The sequence below is a fragment of the Sciurus carolinensis genome, chromosome 17 (assembly GCF_902686445.1).
Source record: "Sciurus carolinensis chromosome 17, mSciCar1.2, whole genome shotgun sequence".
Taxonomy (NCBI): domain Eukaryota; kingdom Metazoa; phylum Chordata; class Mammalia; order Rodentia; family Sciuridae; genus Sciurus; species Sciurus carolinensis.
In genome coordinates this window covers 2,130,334-2,157,080 of record NC_062229.1, presented here as the reverse complement: position 1 = coordinate 2,157,080, position 26,747 = coordinate 2,130,334, and the positions used below count along the sequence as shown (strand labels likewise).

Here is a 26,747-nt window from a genome sequence, read left to right as displayed (position 1 = left end):
GGGACACCAGGTCCCCTGGGACCCCCCACACAGCCCACCAGAGCGCACAGGCAGGGCTCCAAACAGGCAGAGACCGTAAGTAGCCAGGGCTCCCAGCACCGCCCCAGGGTCCTCCCTGCCCCTCGAACAGAACACACTGGACCCCGGGGTTATAAAAACAGGACTGAGTTTAATCGTCAGGTTGAGGTGAGGGTGTGAAGGTGTTGGGGCTGGACTCCAGCTGCCACCTCCAAGAGGGTGTCCCTCTCCCAGGTACAGACACCCAAAGGAATCGGCCACGCGGTGCGGGGCCAGGAGGTGCTGGCCTGGCCATCCCGTGCTGCCCCGTGCGCAGTGCCTAGGAGCGGTTCAGGAGCGAGTTCTGAATGTCCTCCAGGGTCCCACGGAGCAGCTCCTCACGGGGCCGCAGGCCGTCCAGGTACACTGACACGGAAGGCCACCGTCAGAGCCTGGCTGGCTGGGGTGGCTGCCAGGAGGAGGTGACTGTGGGGGAAGGGGCAGCGGGACTGCAGATCCAGCCGCGGATTCGTGGCCAGAGGGACTGAGTGGGCTCCGGGGGGGACGTCCAGGTTTCCCAAATGGGAGGGCAGAGGATTGAGGGCTGAAGGACGGGGGCCTTGTCCGGCGCAGGGACTCACCCACTTCCACGCCACTGGCCTCCATCTCTCCTTTGTACTTCTGGTACATGGGCCACACGTGGCCGTCAAAGAGGCCAGGAGGGTCGGGGATGGTGTAGTTGCGGGTGCTGCGGAGTGAGGCCAGCAAGAAAGGGCGACAGCCGGGTCACAGAAGGACGTGCCTGGTACAGACCCAGGCCCAGCAACCCACCCGGGGAGAGCACCCCCCAGGAAGGCCAGGCCCAGCGCAGCTCCTACAGCTCTACCCCGAGGACGTGTGGGCTGCGCTCTCTGGGCCTGGGTTCAGGCCTCTGAGACAGAGCACTGGTCAGCGCCCACTGCCCTCAACCAGCTCGCCTGGGAAGCCTGGGGTCCAGCCGGCGTCCCCTGGCTGGTGACTGTCCCACTCCGGGACCCAGGACTCGGCCCACAGCTCACCTTCTCCTCCACTTGCACTCTTCATACGGGACGGTCAGGAAGTACCTGCGGCTGTACAAGTCCACCAGGGGCCTGGGCAGAAGTGGGGCATGGTCAGCTCCTGTGAGCTTCCCCCACAGCTGTGGCTTCCAGGCACTTTCCTGGTGAGGAAGGCTGGGTTGATCGGAGCCCATTAACTTAGGGGTCAGAGAAGGACCTAGCACTGGCCAGCAGGCCTGCGGCAGGCCCCCGTGATAAATCATCCCACTCCTTCAAGGTAGGTGGGCACAGAGAGGTACACTCTATTGCCCAGGGTCATACAGCAAGGCTGAAGGTCGCTCTGGTGGCTACTCTTCCTGGGAAAGCTGAGATTCTAGATGATTCTCTGGGCCTCTGTGTCCCCCCGCCGCCCGACCTTGGTCTTCTGTCTGTCAAAATAGAATTATGGTGGGACTCAGCCCAGAGGGAAGCGGCGGGCAAGGCACATACTTGTAATTGTATAGCAGGAAGCCTTCCAGGAGGAGGATGTGAATGTCTGGGGCGCCGGGCTGGGTGCTGACCCCGTGGGCGCGGGCGAATTTCTGAGGGTTGCTCAGCCAGGCCTGCACGGTGCTCAGCATGGCCTCCATGTCCAGGGACTCCAGTACTGGGGACGGGAGCACAGGGTCAGGGGGGGCAGGGGCCCAGGGACCGTGGGGGACGTGGGACTGAGGGCAGCGGTGTTCTTACCGTCCCACTGTTTGAAGCCGTCCTCCCCAACTGCTATTTGGTCTTGGGGCTGAAACAGAGGAGCCCAGAGCCAAGGGCTCAGTGCTCGCTCTGCGGGCCCCACCCAGCCCCGGGGCCCGGGTGGAGCCCCTCACCCACCCTCTCCTCAGCCCTCACCCTCCGTGAGGCTGTTTGCAGATGGAATGTGGAGGCGAGGGGTCGGGGCACATCGCAGGAGCCTGCTGATGCTGGACCTGTCTAGCCGCTCTCCATTGGCCTCCTGGGCCCCCACCTGGCAGGTCTGGGCACACAAGGGTCCAGGGCAGCCTCCCTGGCTCTCAGGTTCAGGGTCACCTGGAGGCTGGCAAGACGTGGACCCTGTGTGCAACCTGCATGGGCCCTGGGCAGCAGCGCGTGGGGCTGCGGGGCCTGGCTACCTGCCCCGCGCCCCCTCCAGCCCGGACCACCAGGCAAGGACAGCTACCTTGAAGAAGTCATCCTGGTGGATCACACAGCAGTTGGGCAGTGAGTTGCGGAGGCCATTGGCCAGAGTGGTCTTGCCGCCGTTGGTCATGCTGTGGAGAGAGCGCGGCTGAAGCTGCGGCCCTGTCCCCAAGGAGGCAGGATGGCCCAGAGGCCCTGGGCCTGGGCAGGTGTGCCAGGAAAGAACAGGCACATGCAGCAGGAAAGCTAGAGGCTCACTCCACACCTGGACGAGGCCGAGGACTTGCGAGCCATCCCTGCACCACCTGCCTGTGACCCAAAGGCAGGAAAAGGGAAATGAAAAAGCCTGGTATAAATGGACAGGTGGCCACCTGCCATCCCAAGTCCTTGAGAGCCGAGGCAGGAGGACCCCAAGCTCCAGGCCAGCCCGGGAAGCTAGTGAGACCTCATCTCAAGAGAAAAGAGTGAAGGGCCGGGATGTGGCTCCGCGGCACAGCGCTGGCCGGGCCCGGGCTCCATCCCCAGTGCTGGCGGCGGGCAGCACCAGGGATTGGCACGGTAGGGTGACCTGCTTGTCCTGGTTTGCCCAGGAGTTTCCTGGTTTCAGCACTGAGCATCCCAGGACAGTCCTGCAGGAAACCGGGACAGTGGGTCACCCTGTGGCAAAGAGAAGAGGTCATCTTGATTCCCGGGGCTGACCAGGGACCATTTAGGTGATTTTCAGGACTTCTCTGGAAATCAGTGACACTTTGTACGCTGCCCCTGTTCTGGGGAGTAGGGGTGCAAGGCTGGAAGCGGGGGGCAGAGGGCAGCCCTTGCGGAGGGCTCATGGGAAAGGGGGACCTCTGCATACTTACTACAAGAAAAAGCGAACTAAACACTGCCCACATCCATCAGTCCAGGTGCCGGGGGAGGCACCTTGTGTCTGAGGGCCCCTTGTCCCAAGGCCCCAGGAGTGTCAGAGGGTGACAGCAAAGCCCACAAACCAGGACCAGGCCCTGGAGGGGTGGCGAGGGGAGCCTTCTACAGTAACACTGAGTGGCCAGGGAGCCGGGCTCTTGCCTGGGCTCCTGGCACCACCGGGCTGCCCCTTGGCCTACAAGGCCTTGGCAGCCCTGCGGGACAGTCACCTGTTTTTCTTACTGAATTTTGCTTTTCACCCTGAAAATATTTGGAAAATGAAACCCTGGATCCTGTACCCAGACCCCTGGATGTCCTGCTGAGGGCTCACCCCTCCAAGCAGAGACCCCCCCCCAGGTGCAGAGCTAGGGGGCTGACCTGGGATCCATTCATTCGCAGCCTCCCCGCCTCCCCGCCTGGGTCCCTGCAGGGCCTCTGGCCCTGGCGCTCACCCTCCGATGCCCACGATGAGCTTCATGTCCGCTGGACGGCGGGGACCGCGATGCACCCGCTCCAGGCAGCGCCGCTGGGCAGGAGCGTGCGGGTCCCAGCTTCATTGAGAAAACCCTCCGCCTTTATAGGCCCCGCAGCCCGGAGGCCGCCCCGGGGGAGGCGGCCAGGGCGGGCGCTGCACCTGTCCCCGCAGATGGAAATAGCTCCAAGCTGCCTTTGCCTAAATTAGTCGTGGCCGCTCAGAGCGCGGGGCGAGGCCCCCTCTGCCCCCGGCCGCCTCCCTTCCCAGCTCCTGGCTGGGCAGTCACCCGCCACACTTTCCCTCCCTAAAAATATCACGCCTGTGTGTCCCCTGGCCTGACCCTGACATTAAGCCGGCTTCTCTGGCGCCAAGGAAGGGGAACTGAGCCCGCCTCCCCCCGTCCCCAGCCCAGCCTCCACGGGAGCTTCCTTTCCAGGGGATCAGGATCCGTACTGGTGAATCACGAGACAGTGTCCCTCTGGACACCCGGCCAGCGTGACACCAGGGGCCATTCCTCCCTCATGTGCTCACGGGTGCCCTGACACCCGTGATCCCCCGACACTGGTGAGGGGAGGAGATCGGTCTGGCTCTTCCTAAACAGGCAAGGCCGGGCACAGGGGCCATCCTAGTGACTGGAGGCCAGCCTCAGCATGCCCAGATCCTGCCTCAGAATAAAAAAAAATAAAATAAAGAAGGGCTGGGCGGTAGCTGAGTGCTTAGCATGCCCCCACACCCCCAGGGGAGGCCAGCTCTGTTCAGGGGCCTTTGCGGGAAGGGAGGGGAGGCTCCCTAAATACAGCAGAAGGAAAAGAAACTGGGGATTTAGAGCCCAGGAGGGAGTTGGGGGCAGGAAGTGGTAGGAGCAGAGTATCAGGCCAATGAGAGCCCAGTTGGGGGATGCCCAGGTGGGATCCTGGCTGGGCCTGTCTCACAGGGTCTTGCTGGAACTGAGCCCAAGCCGAGGGCAGGTGGGCACAGGAGCCCTGCAGGGTCTGGTGGAGGGCAGAGAGCTGCAGCCATGGAGCGCCACCAGGTTCAGACAGCCCTGCCCAGCCCAGGCCACAGGGTCTGGAATGTCCCCAAAGGCCTGTGTTGGAAGCCTGGTCCTGGGCTTGGTGCTGTCGGGAGGTGGTGGTGCCTTCCCAGGGCGTGGTGGGAGGTCTTGGGTCACTGGGGGCAAGCCCTCCGGGAGGGTGGAGGGCCTCTGGCTCCCTCCGTTCCCCTTCTGCTGCCTGGTCGGCTGTGAGCTGTTTGTCGGCCAGGAGCTTCCCCTGGGCACTGCCCAGCCGGGCAGGACGCAACTGCAGGATCCCTGAGCCACCGACCTCCCTGTTTCTAAGCCGAGTGCCTCGGGGGTTCATTGCAGTAACAGCCACCAGCTCACACGTGTCTGCTCTGTGTCCCTCGTGACTCCCACGCAGACTCAGTGGGCCTGCGATGCAGTTCAGTGTCCAGAGCTGGCCTGGCGAGCCTGAGGCCTGGCTTCCATCCCCAGGACAGCAAAGAATAACAAGGAGACAAAAACCAAAAGCAAAACTAGACTCAGCAAGCAAGGAACTCTTGTTGAAGTCAGAGTCCTTGGTAATACTGACCACATTCCAAGTTGAAATTGAGAAAAATTTAAAACATTCTTTGATATTTAAAAATAACAACAATCAACCACTACATGTTAACATATATGTGATCTTTTAAATGAAAATATCCATTTCTCATAAAAGTATTTTAAAGATATATATGTGTGTGTGTGTGTTGTGTGTGTATACATACATATGTGTATCTATGTAGAATACTATTATTATTTTGTCCTGGGAATGGAACCCAGGATGCTCCACCACTGAGCCACACCCCAGCCCTTTTTATTTATCTATTTTTTTTGAGACAGGATCTCGCTGAGTTGCTGAAGCTGGCCTTGAACTTGGGATCCTCCTGCCTCAGCCTCCCCAGTAGCTGCGAAGACCACCATGCCTGGCTTGATCTTTTTTAAATGAAAAAAAAAATCCATAGATACAAAGAAGATTCTCGGTTGCCAGGCGCCGGGGAGGGGTGTGGGGCGCTTGGGGAGGTGGAGGAGCCCTGAGGTGGGCCGCAGGTGCCTTGCGCACTGTGAGCCCTGGAGTAGCCCCCAGCGGTTGGCTCTCACATGGTTCAGTGTGCTTTGTGTGCATTTCGGGGCCACTAAACTTTTAAAGGCATAGAACCTTTTCCAGCCGCCGTCAGGAGGGGAGACGTGGAGATGGCAGAAGGGTCAGAATGACTGACTGACCTGCTGATCCGGAACCACAAATCCCGCCATTATGTGCAACGAAAATGCACCAGTTCAAAAAGATGTAGAGGAAAAACTTAAAAAAACAAAGATGCTCCGTTTCCGACTCCGAAGATGAGGAAGGGGACTCTGGATGAGGCGGAGGGACCTGTCGGGAGGGACCGGGACCTGCTGCACCTGGATCCAGCCCAGGGAGGCCGGCATGGAGGGACTGTCACCAAGCAGAAAGGAGCCAGCCCTGCTCTTTTCCTGCAGGAGGGCCCAGGTGACCGCAGGTGCCACCCGGGCTTTCCTGTGCGGAGGCCCCGCGACTTGCGCACAGGCTCAGACCTGCTCTCCGCCTTGGCTTCGCCTCTACCCGCAGGAGCCCGCCTGGGAGCGCCTGGGCGCCTCCCGTCTTCCGCCAGGAAGACAGCCATCTTGCCGCTTGCCCAGTGCTTGGTGTCTGTTACTGACCCCGCGATCCCGGGAAGGGAAAAGGACCTACTTCGGGCTGAGCCCAGGAAGGTTCGCGCACGCGCAGTCCCGGGGTCAAGGGGGCTCTACCAGAGCTGTGCCCCGGCCCCCGCGATCCCTTGTGCAAACCTCTGGCTTCGAGGACAACTGCAGGACTCCCGACCCGCTTCTGCGTTCAGGCTGCTTTCTCTGGTGCGGAGGAGGAAGACACGGCCCCAGACAGATGAGAGGAAGCCGAGTTTCCAGATACCTGCGACCAGGTTTGGGACGCTGGTGTTGGCTTCTGGTCGCTTTTCCCCCTGGTGCTGGGGATGGAACCAGGGCCTCATACCTGCTGGGCACCTGCTCTGCCACTAAGCCACACCCCAGCCCCCTTTTATAAAATTTTGAGACAGGATCTTGCTAAGTTGCCTAGGCTGGCCTTGGCCTTAGGATCCTCCTGTCCCCCGCACCTGAGTCAGCTGGAGGACAGGCATGGCCACCCCCAGGTGATTCTTAAATGTCATCGCAGGGTGCTTTTTAAGAGGAAAAATTGGGGGACAGGTGATGATGGAGGCAGGAACAAGAGTGATGGGTCCAGAAACCAATGGAGGTCATGAGTCCCTGGCAGCGGGGAGGCAAGAAGGACCCTCCCCTGGAGCACTAGGGGGAGAATGACCCCTCTCACCCTGCATTTTGGATTTGTGGCCTCCAGTTGGTGACAGTAGTGCTCTGTGGTTTGCAGCCCTCGTTTCGAGGTCATTTGTCATAGCAATGTTACTGTTGGGGTGTCCAATTTGGGTCCAGGTCCTTGGTGTCCTGAATAAAGGATTGAGCAAGATCTGCCGAAGTGACGGGCAAAGTGCAGATTTACTGACAGTGGAGGCAGAGGTGGCTGGAGAGGCCAGCAGGAGGAGTGGAGGCCGGCCAGTATCTCCTGTTCTAGCGCTGAGCTGCGGGCGTGGAGGGGCTCCTCCCTGAGCGGATCCGGCTCAAGACCTCACCCCACTCGCTTCCCCTTCCCACTTTAGCCTGCCAAACGTGTGGTGGCAGTCATGGGTGGCAGTCATGATTGCCAGTCCTCAATGGCGGGAGTTGTCATGGTAACGGGACTCAATACCTCACCTCCGGGTCCAGTCCTCCACCCTGCCTCCGCCCTCGTGATGACCCTGGACCACAGACACAGCCCGGCTCTCCCGGCCACTCCTTCCTCCGCACAGAGCCCTGCTTCCATCCCCAGCACCACAAAGAAGCAAACGGCGACCAAAACCAACCCCAAGGGCACTGGCCACAGGGACTGGCAGAAGCAGGCTGCTCGCCGGGCGCCGGGGCCGAGGAGCGGGCAGGCTGAGCACACTGACGCTGTGCTGTGCCTGGCACACCAAGCTGTCGCCTGCGCGACCGTGGGGAGTCGAGGGCAGCGTGGAAAGGACGGGTCTCTTGGCCCACTGGACAGGTGCCGTGAGGGGACCAGGTCTCTCTTCTGGGGTAGCGTCCAGAGGGGCGGAGCTGCTGCTCTCCAGCCCTTGCCGCTTTGCATTCCCATAAGCCCGTCCCGGTACCCTCTGCTCCCCGTCCCCGACTCCAGGCGTCTTCCTGGGTCTCGGGTAACCTGCCCACTGCCCCAGCACCACCTGGCCGAGGTGAGCCAGGAGCAGGGCTGCCCACTGGGCAGGTGGAGCTCAGAGGTGACAGACACCTTGCCCAACTGCCACACGGCAAACCAAGGCCCAAAGCACCTTTCAGAGTGATGGGACTGTTCTGGAACGAGATAGCTGCACAGCGTCATGAACATACTCAAGCCACTGGATGTGCTTCCAAAGTGGTTGATTCTGCCAGGTACCCTGGCACATGCCTGTCATCCCAGCCCCTCGGAGGCTGAGGCAGGAGGATCACAAGTTCAAGGCCAGCCTCAGCAACTTAGCGAGGTCCCGTCTCAAAGGAAAAATAAAAAAGGGCTGCGGATGTGGCTCAGCGGTAGAGCTCCCCTGGGCCTCATCCCCAGTACAAAAAAAGAAAGAAGAAAAGGTTAATTTCATGTTAAGCGACTATCACCTCACTTTTAAAAAAGTTTATTTCTGAGCTTGGCTGAAGCTCAGACCCCCAGCCGGACCCTCCAAGCCTTGTCCTGCTCACCCTTTGTGTCCTGCTCGGGCTCCCCCAGCCCCGACCTGCCTTCAGGCCGTGGCCCTGGCTGACCCCTCTGCTGGGACCCTGCCTCTCACTGACCTGGCCCCATTGGGTCTCGAGTCAGAGAGGACTTTCCTCTAGGGACATCTCCTGGGTCCCCAAGGTGAGCTCCCCAGGCAGAATGGGAGCTGCAGGAGGAGCTGGACACCCAGCGTGCTTAAAGAGCCAGCAGGCGAAGGACTTTCAAGAAACTGCCGAGGTACTCAGGCCCGCTGGGGAGGAAACCAGGGCCCCCGCTCAGCCTCGGAGCCATGCAGCCCCCCATGGCCCCAGCTCAGCCCCTCGCTGTCCATGAAGGACCCTCACCCAGTGTCCCAGGAGGACGGTCATCGGGGTGAGCCTGCCCATTCCCACCCCCCACCTGGCAGAGACATGACACAGCTGCCTCGGTGCCTCCGTCACCCCAAAGGCCCCGGGCGTGACGGCAGCATGCCGCGGTTCCGCTCTGACCCTTGGAGTGGCACGGCCCCTGCAGGTGCCCCACCAGGGGAGGGCGGCCCCTGGAGGTGGGCTAGGATCAGGCCTCTGTGTGACCCTGGCCAGCCGCCGCCTCTCCCTGCCTCATTCTTCCTCTTGGTGACGTGGGCATTGTGCCGGGTTGGTCACAGCCGTTATTGGTGTTTCTATTGTATTTATTATTATTTCTGGTGCTAGGGAAGGAACACAGGGTCTCCCACATGCTAGGCGAAGTGCTCCATAACTGAGCTACATCCTCAACCCTTTTTATTTTGAGACAGTGTCTTGCTAAGTTGCTGAGATTGGCCTCCAACTTGCATCCTCCTGCCTCAGCCTCCTCAATAGCTGGGACGATAGGCGTGGCCAGCACACCCAGCCTGTTATTGTTTTATTACCCACTGAATCAGTTTCATTCCAGAGAGGCTTAGGGCCAGAAAGCAACTGGGATCATGGACAGGCAGAGCCAGCGGCCCTGGGGAGCACTTCAGAGGGCCCAAGGCACAAGCCCACGGGAGCCAGGCCTGCTGGGCACCTCCCTCCACATGGTGCCCGCGACTGACCGCTTTCCCTTTAGACACACAAAGGGGCCAGACCTCCTTCTCAGTTAGTTTATTCATGTCACGTAACCCCCCGAGCACATGGAGATGAGGTCTTAACGTCACGACGGCAATCGTGATCGCTCCTGTGGTTAAAAATCACGAAACTTGCCTCTGTAAGGGTGCACGTGCAAACGGCCACTCCGGTAACGAGACAGGGAGTCAACGTCCCCTGGCAAGGAGGCCTCGGGGTTCATTGCCTTTTGGCCATGCTGCTCCCCAGACCCGGATCTATTGCAAAACCCAGGTTTGGACCGTGCGCCCCGGGCAGAGCCGAGGGGACGGAGCTGTCTAAATGACAGGTGGCCCCAGGGGGTGCCCTCTCCTGCCTGGCCCGGGCTTTCTTCCCTCTGGAGGGTCTGCTGTGGCCAGGAGGGGTCGTCGTCCCTCTCGCCTGTCGCCTGTGCTGCTGGTGATCCGAGGAGCGGTGGGTGCGCTGGCAGAGCCCGGGCTCTGGGAGGGCGGGTGGGCCTTCTTCGCCCATCGCCGGCCGCGGTAGGCACTGGGTTGTCGGGTGGGTGGAACGAGCTCGTGCGTCCCTGGCGCCTTGTGTTCCGCTGGGGGAGAACCTGGTCTTCAGTGAAGAGGGGGTCGCTGTCCCTGCTGGGCATGGAAGGTCACCTGGAGGGAGGCTGTGGGGACGTGCCAGGCACTGGGGTGGGCGCAGGGCCTTCCGGGCCTCCTGTGGCTCTCACCCAGCCAGGACCCCTGGCAGAGCCCACTGTGGCCAGGCGCCCATGGCGCCTATGGGAAGAAGAGCTGCCGTCATGGGCAGCAAGGGACAGTCCTGCGCGGCAGGGTCTTGGGGCAGCTGACAGAGGCCCGCCCAGTGGAGCTGCAGCCTCAGGCCCCAGGTGACGCCTCTGACCCCAGGACACCACCGCCGTCCTCGTCTTCTGACATCTAGGAAATGCAACTGTAAAATCTCCACCCCCATGACACATGTTCCAGCGTCCCCAGGACAGGGCTGGGCCCCAGGAATGCCCCGCCCAGAGCAGTGCTGGCGACGCGGCTCACCCACCCATCGCCCACAGAAGCTCCTTCTCAGGTGGGAGCTGCTGGCACAGGGGACCGGAGGCTGAGGTCACCGTCCCGAGCCGCAACTTGTTCTGCAGTCCTACTGTGCAGCCCTGAACGTCACCGCTCCCTGCAACAACGTGGGACTAACTTGGACACGCCTCCGCTGGCCTGGACGTTCCACCTGGCCAAGTCACCCGAACCGCGCTGGCACCTGCTAAGCACCCACTGCAAAGGCGGGAGGCAGGGCCCGAGGAGATGCCCGCTGGGCTTTCTCTTAGATTCATCAGAACAGAGACACAGCCCTGGAGGGACAGCAGGGGCCTGGAGGGCCTGCAGGGGCCACTTTCTGTGGGATGCTGGGGCTTGCGGACGCCTCGTGCAGTCTGGCCCGGCAGGACTGTCCATCTGCCACCCACCAGACCTCGACTCCCTGGAGGAGGCCCACAGGCCCTGGCTGGGAACGCAGGTGGCCGCAGCACTCGCCCCACTGGGCTTCTTCCCTGACCATCTCCGGAGCTCGGTCTGGGACCCTCCTTTTCCCAGGTCTGCATTTCAGAGCCGCTTCTCTGAGGGGAGCCCACGGTGTGTCCCAACCCAGCCTGGAGCCAGGGCCAGGGCCAGGCAGGTGGGCACAGCTCGTCCCCTTGGAAGGAGAGGTACTGGTTGGATTGCCCGGTGGCGTGGCATTGGAGTTAAAGGGACTTGAGAATGTTCTGGATGGGGCAGGGAGGGCTTTGCCACAGTCGGACAAGGCTCATCAGTCGCCATCTCACACAATGAGCTTGAAGTCCCCCAAGGAAAGAGGGTGTCCTTGGAGGTGACGGGGGCGGGGCAAATGCCAACCAGGGTGTGAACGTGGGAAGTGAGGTGGGAGGTCGGGAGTTGCCCCGAGGCCTGGCCTTGCAGGGGACCGAGCTGGGCCTCAGGTCAGGGCTGCAGGGCCAGGCTCCAGAAGGAAAGGCACAGGACAAACCCAGCCCGGTGTCTGTGGGTCCAACCTGGATAGGTCAGGGACAGAGGTACCTGAGCCTATGCCCCGCACTGGCCAGAACCAGCTGGGACAGCAAAGGAGTCCTGCGGCCCAGGGAGCAGGAGCAGAGGTCACCAGGGCCCTCAGTGGAATGGGAAGAGCTTAGAGCCGGGTCTTTGTCCAGAACATGCTAATAATGCGTCGTTTTAAAAAATAATAATAATAAAATAAAATGTTTTGAAGTAGCTGAAAAGACACTGGGTTTCAGCGGTGGATGGAGACGGGCACCTGCAGGAGATTGGGACTCGGGATGAGCAGGTGAGGTCCGGGGCTGGAGGGCGTCTGATGGGTTTCTTGGCATCTGGAATCTTCTGGAGCTCACTCGCTTCAGGACATGCTGGAGGGACACACACAGGCCAGGATAGGAACGTTAGCTTTTTTTTTTTTCCTAACATGGAAAATGCTCTTCCTCATGTGTGCAGTCCAGAGAATGACCTCACCCAGCCCTGAGAGCAGGAGAGGCTGACCACCTGTCACCCACCTACCTATGTGGCTCTGACAGAAGCTTCCCTCCTGGTGTCCTAGAGGAACAGGTCCCAGGGACCGTTGTCCTCATCCAGACTGGAGGGAGGCTTCCATCCACCATCTAGCCACCCATCCACCCTCCCATCCATTCATTTAGCCATCCACCCACCCACCCATCCACCCATCCATCCACCCATCCACCCAACCATCCACCTATCCATCCACCCATCCATCCACCCACCCACCCATCCACCCATCCATCCACCCATCCACCCAACCATCCACCTATCCATCCACCCATCCATCCATCCACCTACCCATCCACCCATCCACCCATTCATCTACCCATCCACCCATCCATCCAACCATCCACCCATCCATCCAACCATCCATCCAACCATCCACCCATCCATCCACCCATCCACCCAACCATCCACCTATCCATCCACCCATCCATCCACCCACCCACCCATCCACCCATCCATCCACCCATCCACCCAACCATCCACCTATCCATCCACCCATCCATCCACCCACCCACCCATCCACCCATCCATCCACCCATCCACCCAACCATCCACCTATCCATCCACCCATCCATCCATCCACCTACCCATCCACCCATCCACCCATTCATCTACCCATCCACCATCCATCCAACCATCCACCCATCCATCCAACCATCCATCCAACCATCCACCCATCCATCCAACCATCCACCCACCCACTCATCCACCCACACATCCGACCATCCGCCCACCCACCCATCCACCCATCCATCCAACTATCCACCCATCCACCCACCCATTCACCTATCAATCCACCCACCCATCCATCCACCTATCCACCCATCTACCCACCCATTCACCTATCTATCCACCCATCCATCCAACCATCCACCCACCCACCCATACACCCATCCATCCAACCATCCACCCATCCATCTATCTACCCATCCACCATCCATCCACCCATCCATCCACCATCCATCCATCCATCCATCCATCCACCATCCATCCACCATCCATCCACCATCCATCCACCATCCATCCACCATCTATCCATCTATCCACCATCCATTCACCCACCCTCTGACCACCCATCTATCCATCTGTCTGTCCATCCTTCCTTCAACATCATCCATCCATCCACCAACAAACAGCAGATTTGACTCTCTCCTGGGGACTTTTAGGTGAAGATGGTAAAAGAAACACATTTAAAAGTATAACAATTCCAAGGAAGAACTTGTAAGGGTGATGGGCTGATGGATGCGACCTGGTCATTGGCAACCTGGCCTGTGTGGCTGCATCCCAGAGTCATACAGGGACAGGCTGAGTGACTCCCCGGGGCAGTACCCCTCGCCCCCCATAAAATCATGATGCAGCTGTCCCAGGGTTAGGCTCCACTTAGAACATTTGGAAAAAGGTCCCAAATCACCCAGTATCACACCCACCTTGTTTCCTGATCTTCTGTGACCAGATCAGACCTGTGGGAGAAAGGACACTCAGTGTCACTTGCCTGTCTGGGGCTTGGTCAGGACGGGGGCCCACAGGGCTGACTCTGCTTGGTCTGGGTCTGGTACAGAGTGTCAGTGCGCACCTGCTGTGTAACAAATGAACCAGGATGGGTGGTGTGAGGAAACAGGCGAGGCCCTTCACTGATGCAAGGAGAGGCCCCTGCAGTGACTTGGGGTTCACAAGCCTTGGGGAGGCTCAATCTGTGCACCAGGACTTTGACAAAGGTCACATTCTGGAACCTTCTTTGAGAGCGAAACTTGATTTCCTGTGCCACGTCTATTTCCCACCTTTCCAGCACATGACACGGTTCTGTTGGAATTGAGGACTCAACATTTGACACGGATCTGTTGAGCAATTATCCTCCCTCTTGGGGGTCCTAGGCATGGCATGTACCTACATGCAGTTGCTAATAATCAATATATCCTTAGATTCAGATTATAGAGAATACTGGAGAGATTTCAAGGTGCTGGGACACAAAATAACATACCATAAAGTTTAATATTAATACTTAGATGAAATCATAAATAAGCAATTATGATTTGCTCAAATTTGTAAGGAGCCTGTGATTTCTTTTAGTATACAAATTCTCTAAAAGTTACATAGGTATATGAGAGTGTATTCCTCTGAGCTTTGATGTGGCGTTTGGTCTTCATTGCTTTCTTGGTGTTTATGATTAAGTTTAAGGGTATTTTTCCTACTTAATAAAAAAGAAATAGGTTAATCATAAGTACAATTTGTATTCTTCCTACGTCTAGTTCTTTAAAGATCAAAATAGAGTTTTAGTCCACCATTGAGTACATGAAATAGAATAAATATTAACTATAAGACAATTCTTCTATTCTCTGTTAGTAATAGCAGAAACTTTCCACTGTTAATAACTAACATTAGAGTTCTTGGAAAGGGTAATTTCTATAGAAACTTAATGATGTATTCTCTCAGGGAAATTAAAACTAAACGGAGCATGGTGCCCTTTACCTTGCTGGGAACTGTTTTTCTTTTTATTTAAGCTATCATACAGTAAGAACATGTTTCTTGAATAAGATCATTAATTATACTCTTTTTTTTTTTTTTTTTTTTTTTGGTGCGGTACTGGGGATCAAACTCAGGGCCTTGTGCTTGTGAGGCAAGCACTCTACCAGCTGAGCTATCTCCCCAGCCCTAATTATACTCTTAAAGATTTTTTACTTAACATTTCCTTGTATGAACCATGAAACGATGTAATCAATACCAAAGAAAAAACATACAAAAAGACTCTGTGAACGGTAAAGATTCAGCCTCAGCCTCAGAACACTGGGCGTCTATCTGTGCTGTTTCTCCACCGCGCCGACGCCTCCCTAGGACCCCCAGCCGCTGCTAGGGCTGGACCCCAGCATTCCTGGCTGATGGAGGGAGAAGGAGGGGACAGTCCCTGGTTAGAGGGGACTGCTTCGCAGGTGACCAAAGAGCTACCTTCACTTACTGTACATTAGTTTAAATTCGAGTGTCCCCCAGAACCTCTAGTGCCTGTCCCTGGTTTGGCTCCTGTGGGTACTGGTGGGACGATCTGGAGAGAGAGCCACTGGGATGGGCCACCCAGTACCGCTGCCCTTGGAGGCCCCACGTGCTCCGGCTGTGATCACCACGTGGGGATCACCTCAGTTGTCATGGAAACCACACCGTGTCCCGCCTGCCCGTAGGCTGGCCCAGGCTCTGGCGACTTGGCAGCCGGGGGTGCGACCTCTCTCCCCGCGGTCACCTGCACACTTACCCGTCCTCCTCTGGTGCTGCCTCTGGCTTCTGCTCAGACCTGGGCACGAGGAACTCTGGCTGGGGCTTTGTGCTGCGGACAGAGAGAGCCGGGTGACGAGCTGGTCAGCCGGGGACAGTTGAGAGGTGGTTGTGCTGTCCCTGGGAAGCATCGGTCCCAGAGGGTGGAGATGGCCGCACTGCCGTCCAGTATGGGAGTCGTGGTCATTTGGCAGCCATGAGAAGTGGGCCTGAGGGGACCCTGGAGGAGGACCCTGGGTCAAGCCCGCAGGGTCTCCAGGACTGGGCAGGCGCTGGTGCCTTTGAGGTCAGTCAGGTTGGTGTGGGTGCCGTGGGCCTGTCCACCTCTCACGTGGGGCCTGGGCCACACAGCTCACGCGGGAAGGACACAGGGAGCGACAGGGAGGGACAGGCTGGGGACCACAGGCACCAGGACCACTGGTGGACCTGACGTCGCTGCTCCTGCACCTAGAAGGCAGTGCCCAGTGAGAACCAGTCACACTGGGGTCTACCCGGAGGTCCCAGAGCCCAGAGCCACCGGCGGCATGGTGGGCGCCGGGCAGGGGGGCCGAGCTGGTGTGGAGGGGACAGAGCTCCAGCCTGGGGAGCCAGGAAGCCTGGGGGCAGTGGGGACGGTGCAGGGCCCTGTGCTGCCCTGTGCCCCGAGCTGTGCTCTTAGACGGGGTGGACGGTCAGGTTCATGTCGTACGTATTTAATCACAACGAAGGCGGGAGGAAAGAGAAAGGGAGGGAGGGAGGAGCCCTGAGCCCTGAGCCATGTCCCCTCCAGCCTCACTGCCCCCACCTGGCCTCCCTGAGGGTCCCACTGCGTCCAGCTGCCGTACTGTCCTTGGGGGGGTTCATCTGCCCAGGGTAGTCTCCACCTGGGATCCTTGTCCTCAGCTACTGAGGCATCTTTCTCTTCTGCTATTTGAGGAAACTTCTGGACCAGGACTCTCTCTTATTTACCTCTGCTTTCCCTGAGCCTACCATTGGGTCCTCGCATGATAAATGCTTTTGACCCACCAACAGCCCCAGCTCATTCACAGACTTGCTGTGTGGCCTCGGGCAGGTGCCTTACCCTCTCTGAGCTGATCCTCAGTAAGATGCTGGTAGGAATCCTCACCCTAGGCAAGTCCTAGGGGTGTGTGGAAGCATCCTGGAGATGGTATAAGAGCTGCATAAGTTGGAAGGGCTGGTCACTCGCCAGTGGAAATGGGGCCCATGGGTGAGCAGGGCCGCGTGCGTGCGTGCGAGCGTGAGTGGCAGGCTCGACACCAGGGCGGCTGCGAGCTCTTTGTCCAGTGTGAGCTCTGGTCACTCTTGCTGTCCAGGGGCTCCTACACTGTTCCTGGTTTCCCAAACAACTTCCAAGGTACTTGTAAATACTTACGTGCTTAATCTCATCCTGCAACTAAGTGGGGGTGCTGGATTCGACCCGGGCTGACTGCAAAGCCCTCTCCAGGAGGGCAGGGTCTCTCCTGAGCCACGGGGGACCTTCCTTGGTCCCCTGAGCCAAAGCCAATGGCAGCCCCGAGCAGCCCCAGCCCCCGCGGCCCTCCTGGAGGCTCTGCACACACCTCTCTCTCCGCGCTCTGAGTCTTTCCTCTTCGTACCTGAAAGAGAGACAGACACTGGCGCAGCGCTGCTTTCCCAGCGGGGTGCCTCCTGGGCATTTCCTTCCCCTTTCTCTCTTTGCTGGGGTGGAGCCCGGGACCCTGCGCAAGCAGGACGATGCTCTGCACCTGAGCCCCACCCCAGGCCCTTCCAGATTTGAGCAGAGAAACAACCTGTGGTTGCATCTGCCCACACCGGGCTGCAGAGCAATAGGGAACCACCCCAGCTGACAGATGGGGGGCCGCCTTGCCTGCATCTAGCCTGCAAGACCCCCAGAGCAGGGAGGGTCTGTTCCGCTGGCCAGTCCAAGCATCTGCATAGACTGGTGCTTGACTGATGTTTCTTTGCACGCACCAGTGATTGGACAGCACCCTCACACCACAAGGTCCCCAGAACTTGACTTAGTGTGCAGGTGCCTGGGTCCTTTATAGTCTTTCTCTGTGAAGGGCCAGGAGTACATATTCTCAGCTTCAAGCCCCTGACAGTCTGTTTCAACTCCTGGACTTGGTCATTGTAGCAGAATGCAGTCAAGAATGATTGGTAAATGAAGGGGTGGGCCCGTGTATCAATAAAACTTTATTTATAAAAACAAGCAGAGGGCTGTGGTTTGCAAACCTCCACCCTGCACTCGATCTTTGTTCTGTCTAGAATTTCTGTTCCCTGACCTCAAATGTGCTTATCTCGCTGTATCTCGGTCTCACCGGGAGCTGGGAAGCCACAGAAGTGACCTTACTAGAATGACACATGCCATAGAGTTGAATATTGTGCAACCATCAAAAATAATATGTGTGGGTGGGGGCTGGGGCTCAGTGATGGAGCGCTGGCCTGGTATGTAGGAGGTACTGGGTTCCATCATCAGCACCGCATATAAATAAATGAATAAAATAAAGGTCTATCAACATCTAAAAAAAAGATTTAAAAAATGATATGTGCATGTGGACCTGTGGAAAGTAATTTGCTTGATTGTTTGCTTTGGGGAGGTAAGCTGAAAAGATTTTATATTTATATTAATATGCATCTGTTTATGGCAAAGAAAAATGCTTTTGTTCATTAAAAATTTTTTTCTGGGCCAAGCATGGTGGCACACGCCTGTCATCCTAGTGGTTGGGGAGGCTGAGGCAGAAGGATTACAAGTTTAAGGCCAGCCTCAGCAACTTAGTGAGGAAGCACTAAGCAACTCAGCAAGAGCCTGTCTCTAAATAAAATATAAAAAAGGGCTGGGATGTGGCTCAGTTATTAAGCACCCCTGGGGTCAATCCCTAGTACTGAAAAAAAATTTTTCTGGCTTATTGTGGATTTTATGTTTACAAATAAGATGAAGCCATGGGAATTCAATAAATATGCATTGCCTTTGAATGAGTAAAATAGATTTAAAGTCACTATATTTTATTTTGGTGTCTATATTTTTGTCTTGTTAAAAAGATCAAATGTCACAGATGCCTTTTTTTGGTGATGGGGATGGAACCCCTGGCCCCCCACATGCCAGGCAGGCTCTGAGCTGCACCCCAAGCCCCAAACCCTTGGTGAATTTTCAATTATCAATGTCTAGGTCACAAAAATATTTTTCGAATAGAGATCAAAATGTGAAATGAGGGTTGGGGAGATAACTCAGCTGGTAACTCACATGCACAAGGCCCTGGGTTCAAGCCCCAGCACTGCAAAATAAAATAAAATAAAAACCTGTGAAAGGAAGGAGATAATGCACACACCACCTGCTCCAGCTAAGCCCGGAGCGAATGGGAACTTCCTTCACATAGGCAGTTTGTCATTGTGCAATCTCAAGTAAGGAAAATAGCGATTTTTTGCAGGGGATTGAACCCAGGAACAAATTGTGGTTTTTAGGAAGTAGCTGGAGACCCTTGTGCGTTGCTGGTGGGAAGGTGCCATGGCACAGCACCCGGGGAAAACAGAACCGTGGTTTCCCAGCAGCTGGAATCGCTACCAAGGCTACCCCGGGCACACCCATGACAGCTGAATGTGGAGTCTCCAGAGAGACGTGCGCGTCCGGGGCCGCGGTGGCCCGGGCTGCAGGCAGCCGCCGCGTCCCCCAGCTTGGGGGTGCTGGAGCATCGCGCGGCCTTGGAGAGGAAGGGTACCCACGGCCTGCTGCCCGTGGGCAGACCTGGGACACAGCGCTGTGATACAGGCCAGACACAAAGGGACATGCTGCAGCCTCCACCCCCAGGAGGTCCCCGGAGTCTCAGAGCCGCAGAGATGGAAGCAGCATGGAGGGAGCTAGGTGGAGGCAGGAGCTGGAGTGGAAGGGGCAGAGCTTCAGCCCGGGGAGCCGGGAAGCTCTGGAGAGGGCGGTGGGGACGGTGCACAGCCCCGTGACTGCACGTGTGGGGGAGCAAGGCCAACTGTGGCTTGCCCTCCCCCGCCCTGGGCGGACCCTGAGAGGGTGGGGGCGGGGCCTGGGGGGCGGGGCGGGGCGGGGCGGGGCGGGGCGGGCGGCACTCACTGCAGCACGCAGTCCGGGATCTGCACATGCTCCAGGGGGATGAGCCGCTCCAGCTCCTCCAGGCTGTGCACGTACTGGATCTTACTCATGAACTTGACGCTGGCGGGAGCAGGAGAGCCGTCTGAGAGCTCCCTCCCTCGCTCAGAGAGCCCAGCAGGCCCTCTGCGGAGTCCCGCCCTCCTCCCGCCAGGCCTGCCCTCAAGGCCCGGGCAAGAGGGGCCAAGCGGAAGGCGAAGGCGGGACCGAGCGTGCAGGTTGGGCTCGCTTCCCCGCCACCTGGACGAACCGCTTCCTTAGGCAGTTTCCCCAAGGATGCTTCTCCTCCCTGCCACTGCCCTGCCCGGAGGGCCTCAGCGGTCACTCGGGCATGGGAAGCTGCAGCCCATTCTGTTTTCTTGTTTCTTTCCACTGCAGGGAGCTGAGCCCCCGCTGAGCCACACCCAGCCCTTTCTGCTCTTTATTCTCATACGGGGCCGGCCTGGCTAAGTCGCCCAGACTGGCCTGGGCCTCGAGTCGCTGGGACTGACTGCAGGTGCAGGTCACCACGCTGGCTGTCACCACCCATCCTTGGGGACAAGGCTTGCTTCCCGTCGGAGCTGGGCTCTGACTGGTAGCACGTCGCTTTAACTCATGGCTTCTTTCTCTCTCTCTCTCTCTCTCTCTTTTTAAATAATTAAGGCTACATTTGATGAAATGCCACGTGAATTCTTTTCAAGGTAAAATAGCAAAGTCAACACTGAGAACTCTGCAGTGAGGGAGGCAGGTGCTGCGAGGCTGCATGTGTAGGCTTCTGTGTTTGGATGTCCGGTGGAAACCGGCTCAACTTTCTGGAGGACAGAAGAGCCCAGGCACGGGCAGAACCAGCCTGTGGAGACATCTCCCCGGATGTGGTTAAGTGGTAGTCCGTGCTGCAGTGAGTGACGGGCACTCCCGTGAACTCGGATGTATCTTGCAGTCAGAAAGCCTCTGGAGCACAGGCCCCAGCAGCTGGCGCCAGAGGGTGAAGGGCCATGGCACAGGGATGGTCTCAGGTGGAAAGGCCATGGCTCTGCCCAGCCACCTTACTGGGCTCTCCCAGCTGCTACTCTGTAGGATGGGCACATGCTACATGATGACAGGGACACAGTGTCACCACTTCATTGCGGGAGCTGACCCTCCATCCCCCGAGGGATGGGGGACAGTTCCACCTGGGGGAGGCACACTCAGCTCAGATCGACTGGAGGGAAGAGCGGTCTCCTCAGCCCCGGGCGCTGGGGGCCACCCAGCAGCTGGCCTTTGGTCTCCTTGACTTCTCCGTGGAAACTCATGCTCCCACACTCTGGAACCAGGTGGGAGAAGAAACCCAAAGTGACAGAATCACCCACATTAAAGGCAAAGGCGAAGCCAAGGCAGCAGGGTGGCCAGCAGTCCCTCCCTGGAGTGTGTGCGCGGGATCTGCGCAACATGCAGAGGACCACACACCATTGGCACGTTATGCCAATACCTGAGCCAGCTGCACGTTATGCATGTACACCGAGCTGTTGGCACAGACAGCAGACAAGCCCCAGGAGCGACTTCACAGGCCCTGCACAGCAGCTGGAGCAGCCCTGACCTGCAGGACGCTCAGGGGCAGGTCCGCCCGCTGGCTCCTCCAGAGCCTTCTCATCACGAGAACAAGGGAACCGAGGGTCTTTGCTTAATTCGGCTTTGGGCTAGCGTGCATTCAGTGTGTGTCACATCGTATCAGGTTGACGGGCATCTAACAGGTAAGAGTCCTTCCACAGGCTGGGGCCACCTAGGTCCCAGACGTCCAGAGGAAGGTGACCTGTGGGCCCCGGAGCCTCCCGTCTCACCACGTGTATTTCTTTACTGGGGGCTGTCCCTGCTAAAGATGGGACGTGCAGGGACCTCGGAGGAGCTGGAGCCTGACCAAGGCCAGCCCCATGGGGGTCCTGCCTTGTGTGCGTGGGCCCCCAGTGAAAGTCCTGGGAGAGTTAGGAGGGTCCCTGAGTCGCCCCAGGAGGGACGCCAGGCCGTGCGGGGGCTCTCCAGGGCTCTCCTGTCCTGGTTTTCGCCTGTGTCTCCTGCTGGGCTGAACCACGACTGAACACAACAGCTCTTCTGTGTTCTCCGTCCTCGACAGTCACAGCCTGAGGGTGGTCCTGGGGCCCCAGGCGTGGATGGGCTGGGGCGGGGACACTGTCTGGGTGACCCAGCAGCCCACACAGATTCTGGAGTTGATGGAGCCAGGCTGGGCTCCTGAGTGCCCTCGCCCGGTGGCTCTGGTGAGTTCTTTGATGCTTCGGGCTGCGGTTTCCTGGTCCCTGAGACTGGTGCAGGGACAGCGGCCCCCGGGGAGTGGGTGTAGCCCTAAGAAGCATGCGGCATTCAGCCTAGAGAGTCGCTTGCTGTTAAGAGCCCCCCACTTGCGGATTGGAGACTGTGCAGACAGGCGTGTGTGGACAGCGCAGTGGAGCCGGGCGCAGTGGCCGCGCCAGACATCCCAGCCGCTTGGGAGGCAGAGGCAGGAGGACAGAGAGTTCAGAGCCAGCCTGGGTGACTTAGTGAGGCCCTAGCAACTAAGCAAGACACAAGGGCTGGGGGTGCGGCTCAGCAGTGGACCCTTGGGTTCCACTCCCAGGGGAGGAAACAAAACAAAAACAACCAAGTGCAAGTTCCAGTGTTCAAACGCCTGGACACTGGCGTGGATATACAAGGGGCTCTTCCCAGGGGCTCCAGACCGCACTCAAAACCCTGGCGCACAGCCCGAACAGAATTCTGTGCATCTACTTCGGGCACCTCTGCAGTGTCACTGCCAACCGTCTGCCCCAGGACAGGGTGGAGCGCTCCGCTCGCAGCCTCCTTCCGCTGGAGTTCAGAGAGCTTCAGATTTGGGGTTTGGGATTTTTGCACTGGGGACGCTCAACGAAAATACAAAACTTAAGGCTGTTTGGGGCAAGGACACGAAGGCGGCCTCGAGAAGCTGGAAAACGCAGCTGGCCCTGCGAAAGCCCCGCTGCGGGTCGCCAACCTACCTGATGAAGGGGCGGGAGATGGCCAGCACGGTGCGAATGAACCAGGAGGGGTGCACGATGATCAGGGATTTCAGGTTCTTCCTCAGTCTGTGTGGAGGCAGAGAGACCAGCTGCCCCGCCAGGCCCACGGTGGCCTGCCCCTGGGGGCCGAGGGTTGGGAGGGACCCACCGTGGGCGCCAGCGGGCCAGGTGCGCAGGGCAGAAGCCGCTGAGGCTTGTCACCACAGGTGCTGGAAGAGGGGCCAGGGCGACCTGGGTGCAGGGGTGCAGGGCTGCCTTGGCGCCAGTCACGCTGGGGCTGTTGGTAGTAACCAAGGGCTGGAGCAGCCCCACCCACTGATGGGCCAACGTTGTCCCACCCTGGAATGCCCCTCGGCTGCGAAGGGGAGGGACGTTCTGACACCTGCTTCGTGTGGATGGACGGGGACGGGGACCGAGGAGGAGCTCTCAGGGGCAGGAGCGCCTACTCAGGCAGGAGGATCCGCCCTGCAGGATCCACCCACAGGAGGCCCCGGACGGGCAGCAGCCGGTGCAAGGTGAGCTCCTTCAGCACCGGGGACGGGGACGGGGAGCGGGCGCGTGGGGGGAATCGTCGGGAAACAGGACGACTGCAGGGGAAACGGCCCCGGCCAGGACCCAGCCGGATGAGCAGCTGTGGGAGCCTCCAGGCTGCTCCCCACGGCAGCCCCGCGAGCCGCCGCCCACCTCGGAGCTCAGGATCCCCGGCTCTAGCACGTCTCCTGCCCCCGAGGGCCACGCCCCTCACCTCCTGTCGATCATCTGGTAGCACTTCTTCAGCCAGCCGATGCCGGGCATCCTCCGCCGCGGGGTGGCGCCGTTCAGGTACACGATCATGTAGTCCTCCGCCACCAAGAGCTCCAGGCTGCTGATGACGTACCTGTCGGGGTGCAGAAGGTGAGCACCCACAGGGAGGCGCCTGCCCTGGCTGGGCTGGCACGGCCACATGCCTGGCCACCGCCCTTGTGTACGAGGGAGATGACCCTGGGCATCATGCAGCAACCACCACTGTTTTATTGAGCATTTACTAGGTGCCAATCACCTCGTGCGCACACTCTCATTTAAGGTTTCCTGAGACCAATCCTGAGAAGGGGTGACGGCCCTGTCCTCCCACAGCTGGGCAACCGCTGCCCACAGAGAGCTGTGGGGGTAGATGTTCCACCTGCTCTGGAAGTTAGCAGGCTGGGGGCCCGTCTCTCCCTGCATGATTTCAGAAGAATGCTCTCCGTTCTCTCAGCCCCAACCTCTCCGCCTGGGGAGACGGGCCGCTTCCTGCTCTGGCCTCCGTGGGCACCTCCGGTCTGAGGCACGCTGCCCAGTCTCGGGGGAGAGTTCGCCAACCCGGCTGGGCAGCAGTTGGGCTGGGAGGAGAGGTGGGAGAAGAAGGGAGGCCAGCTCTGACACCCTGGCCAGGCACCTCTGGGGAGTGGCTGAGTCTCACTTGCCATCATCCCCGTTAGGACCAAGGACACGGAACAGGTGGGGGTGGAGAGAGGGCCGGGTGAGGGAGGAACACCAGAGGGAGGCAGTGAGGTCAGGTCTGCCCGGTCGACGTGGACACTGGGACCAGGTCACTCCCGGGCGGCGTCCTGGGCACTGCAGTGTGTGGAGCAGTGTCCCTGCCCCCCACGCCATTGCACCCTCCAACTGCCCAGGCCACTTTTTTCTTACCAAACCCTGCCTCCTCCTGTCTTGGGCCCAACCTGGCAGCCAAGTCACGCTGTGTGAGGACAAGTCTTAGTAACAGCAGGAATCAGAGCAGCAGTGATTTCCTGCCTCTTCATACCACCTGCCTGTGCCTGCCATGTGCCACCTCTCAGTCACAGTGAAGCTGTGACCATGTGTCCTTAGGTGGCAACATGACCTCTCTGTACCTGGATTCCTCACCTGTAGAATGGTTCCCACCCCTACAGGAAACACCTGCCTGTGTCTGCCACACTGCGGATGCTCAAGAAATGATGCCGATGCTGATGGTGACGATGATGGCTGTGACGGTGGTGGTGGTGACGGTGGTGGTGGTGATGGTGGTGGTGGTGATGGTGATGGTGGTGATGGTGGTGATGGTGGTGATGGTGATGGTGATGGTGATGGTGATAGTGGTGATGGTGGTGGTGGTGGTGATGGTGATGGTGATAGTGGTGATGGTGATGGAGGTGGTGGTGATGGTGATGGAGGTGGTGGTGATGGTGATGGAGGTGGTGGTGATGGTGGTGGTGGTGATGGTGATGGTGATGGAGGTGGTGGTGATGGTGATGGTGATGGTGGTGGTGATGGTGGTGGTGATGGTGATGGTGGTGGTGATGGTGATGGTGCTGGTGGTGGTGATGGTGGTGGTGATGGTGATGGTGGTGGTGATGGTGATGGAGGTGGTGGTGATGGTGGTGGTGATGGTGATGGTGATGGTAATGGTGGTGGTGATGGTGATAGTGGTGATGGTGATGGAGGTGGTGGTGATGGTTATGGTGATGGTGGTGGTGGTGGTGATGGTGATAGTGGTGATGGTGGTGGTGATGGTGGTGATGATGGTGATGGAGGTGGTGGTGATGGTTGTGATGGTGATGGTTGTGATGGTGGTGGTGATGGTGGTGGTGCTGATGGAGGTGGTGGTGATGGAGGTGGTGGTGATGGTGATGGTGATGGTGATAGTGGTGATGGTGGTGGTGGTGGTGATGGTGATGGTGATGGTGATAGTGGTGATGGTTGTGATGGTGGTGGTGGTGATGATGGTGATAGAGGTGGTGGTGATGGTGATGGTGATGGTAGTGGTGATGGTGATGGTGATGGTGATAGTGGTGATGGTGGTGGTGGTGGTGATGGTGATGGTGATAGTGGTGATGGTGGTGGTGATGGTGATGGTGATAGTGGTGATGGTGATGGTGGTGGTGATGGTGATGGTGATAGTGGTGATGGTGGTGGTGGTGGTGATGGTGATGGTGGTGATGGTGATGGTGGTGGTGATGGTGATGGTGATAGTGGTGATGGTGATGGTGGTGGTGATGGTGATGGTGATAGTGGTGGTGGTGGTGGTGGTGGTGGTGATGGTGATAGTGGTGATGGTGGTGGTGGTGGTGATGGTGATGGTGATAGTGGTGATGGTGATGGTGATGGTGATGGTGGTGGTGATGGTGATGGTGATGGTGATGGTGATAGTGGTGATGGTGGTGGTGATGGTGATGGTGATAGTGGTGATGGTGATGGTGATGGTGGTGATGATGGTGAGGACAGGGAGGCTCGGAAAGAAGGCCACAGGATCAGTGGTGACCAGTAGGGGCTGAGGGAGGTCTGCTGGCAGCTATGCCCTTCCCTGGTGCCATGAGGTGCCTCCCAGAGCCTCTAGCTTGGCTCCCTGGTCTGAGCCCCACAGACCTGGGTGTCCCAGCCCCATCAGATGCCGAGGCGGCCCGGCCGGTGGAGACTCACAGGAAGAGGTTCTCCATGACGTAGTGGTAGTCGGGGGAGCTGCTGTCTGGGAGGAAGCAGGCAGCAAAGACGACGATGGCGTTGAGACCTTCGCCGTAGTACCCTGGGGAGAGGCGGTCAGAGTGGCTTCCCAGCCCCAGGCCCAACGGGGCAGTCCTCCCCGAGCTCAGAGCTGCCGTGCCACCTGCTCGGCCCCCATGTCGTCAGCCAGCCCCTTGCCACCCCTGCATGCTCAGGAGGGCGCTGCTCTGAGCCACAGCAGCTGGCATGGAGCTGCAGCCCCGAGCTGTCTCTGCCTTGGGTGGAGAACAGCAGCCACTGTCCTGGGCACCACGTGTGTCTGCCACACCCGCCTTGTCCACAGCCCACCCACCCTTTCCCAGTGAGATGAGGGCTTAGCAATCCCGGGGAGCAGAGGAAAAGTCAGAGGTCCAGAGAGGAACCCTGATGGGCCTCCAGTTGCCCAGCATTCCTGGAGAAACAGGACAGAGGTGGGGTCACGGGTGCCGGCCTCACCTCCATGGGTGACCACCTTCATGTAGGGCCGGATCATATGCAGGTCGATGCGATGCTCTTGCTCCCCAATGATCACTGTCCGCCACAGGCGCCCGTTGGCGGCACTGCCATCCTCTGCTGCGCCATCCCCAAAAAGATCTGCGCTGTCCCCGGGCATGTTCTTGGCTGTGGCCACAGGAGTGTCATCTGGAAGCAGGCCAGGCAGTGGAGGGTGCTGGCGCTGCCGGGGCCATGCGGCCTTTGCTTCTCCGCCTGGCTGCCCTGTACCCATCTACCTCTCCTCCACCCAAGGCCTGGCTCAAACTCTGCCTCCTCCAGGAAGCCTCCCAGGATTGCACCCAGGCACAGGCCGCCCAGGGCCTCCTGCGCCCTGCCAGCCCTGCCCCACCATTTGCTCTTAACAGACGCTTTGTACACATATT

General features: G+C 58.8%; 2 protein-coding genes across 3 annotated transcripts in view; both read right to left on the bottom strand.

Annotated features, from left to right (window-relative positions):
- Positions 1 to 149: 149 nt before the first annotated feature.
- On the bottom strand, positions 150 to 3,709 carry Nmrk2 (nicotinamide riboside kinase 2). 2 transcript variants are annotated; one of them, XM_047530957.1, is made up of 7 exons: positions 3,539 to 3,709; positions 2,227 to 2,317; positions 1,764 to 1,812; positions 1,524 to 1,680; positions 1,056 to 1,127; positions 639 to 745; positions 150 to 423 (listed from the first exon to the last, which is right to left on the bottom strand). In XM_047530957.1, exons 1-7 carry the CDS (start codon positions 3,562 to 3,564, stop codon positions 338 to 340), a joined length of 588 nt encoding a protein of 195 aa, XP_047386913.1. In that variant the 5' UTR covers positions 3,565 to 3,709; the 3' UTR covers positions 150 to 337. The 2 variants fall into 2 exon arrangements, with proteins under 2 accessions (XP_047386913.1, XP_047386912.1); XM_047530956.1 differs by lacking the exon at positions 3,539 to 3,709 and adding an exon at positions 2,452 to 2,495.
- Positions 3,710 to 9,499: 5,790 nt separating this feature from the next.
- Positions 9,500 to 26,747, bottom strand: part of Atcay (ATCAY kinesin light chain interacting caytaxin) — a 33,139-nt gene continuing 15,891 nt past the window's right edge. Inside the window, exons 5-13 of the mRNA XM_047530950.1 lie at positions 26,326 to 26,511; positions 25,810 to 25,912; positions 23,138 to 23,269; positions 22,372 to 22,458; positions 19,358 to 19,456; positions 16,860 to 16,895; positions 15,281 to 15,352; positions 13,470 to 13,502; positions 9,500 to 11,888 (exon numbers count right to left, since the gene is read on the bottom strand). Of these exons, the coding sequence (XP_047386906.1) occupies positions 11,879 to 11,888; positions 13,470 to 13,502; positions 15,281 to 15,352; positions 16,860 to 16,895; positions 19,358 to 19,456; positions 22,372 to 22,458; positions 23,138 to 23,269; positions 25,810 to 25,912; positions 26,326 to 26,511 (758 nt within the window). The 3' untranslated portion in view covers positions 9,500 to 11,878. The remainder of the gene's footprint in view (positions 11,889 to 13,469; positions 13,503 to 15,280; positions 15,353 to 16,859; positions 16,896 to 19,357; positions 19,457 to 22,371; positions 22,459 to 23,137; positions 23,270 to 25,809; positions 25,913 to 26,325; positions 26,512 to 26,747) is intronic.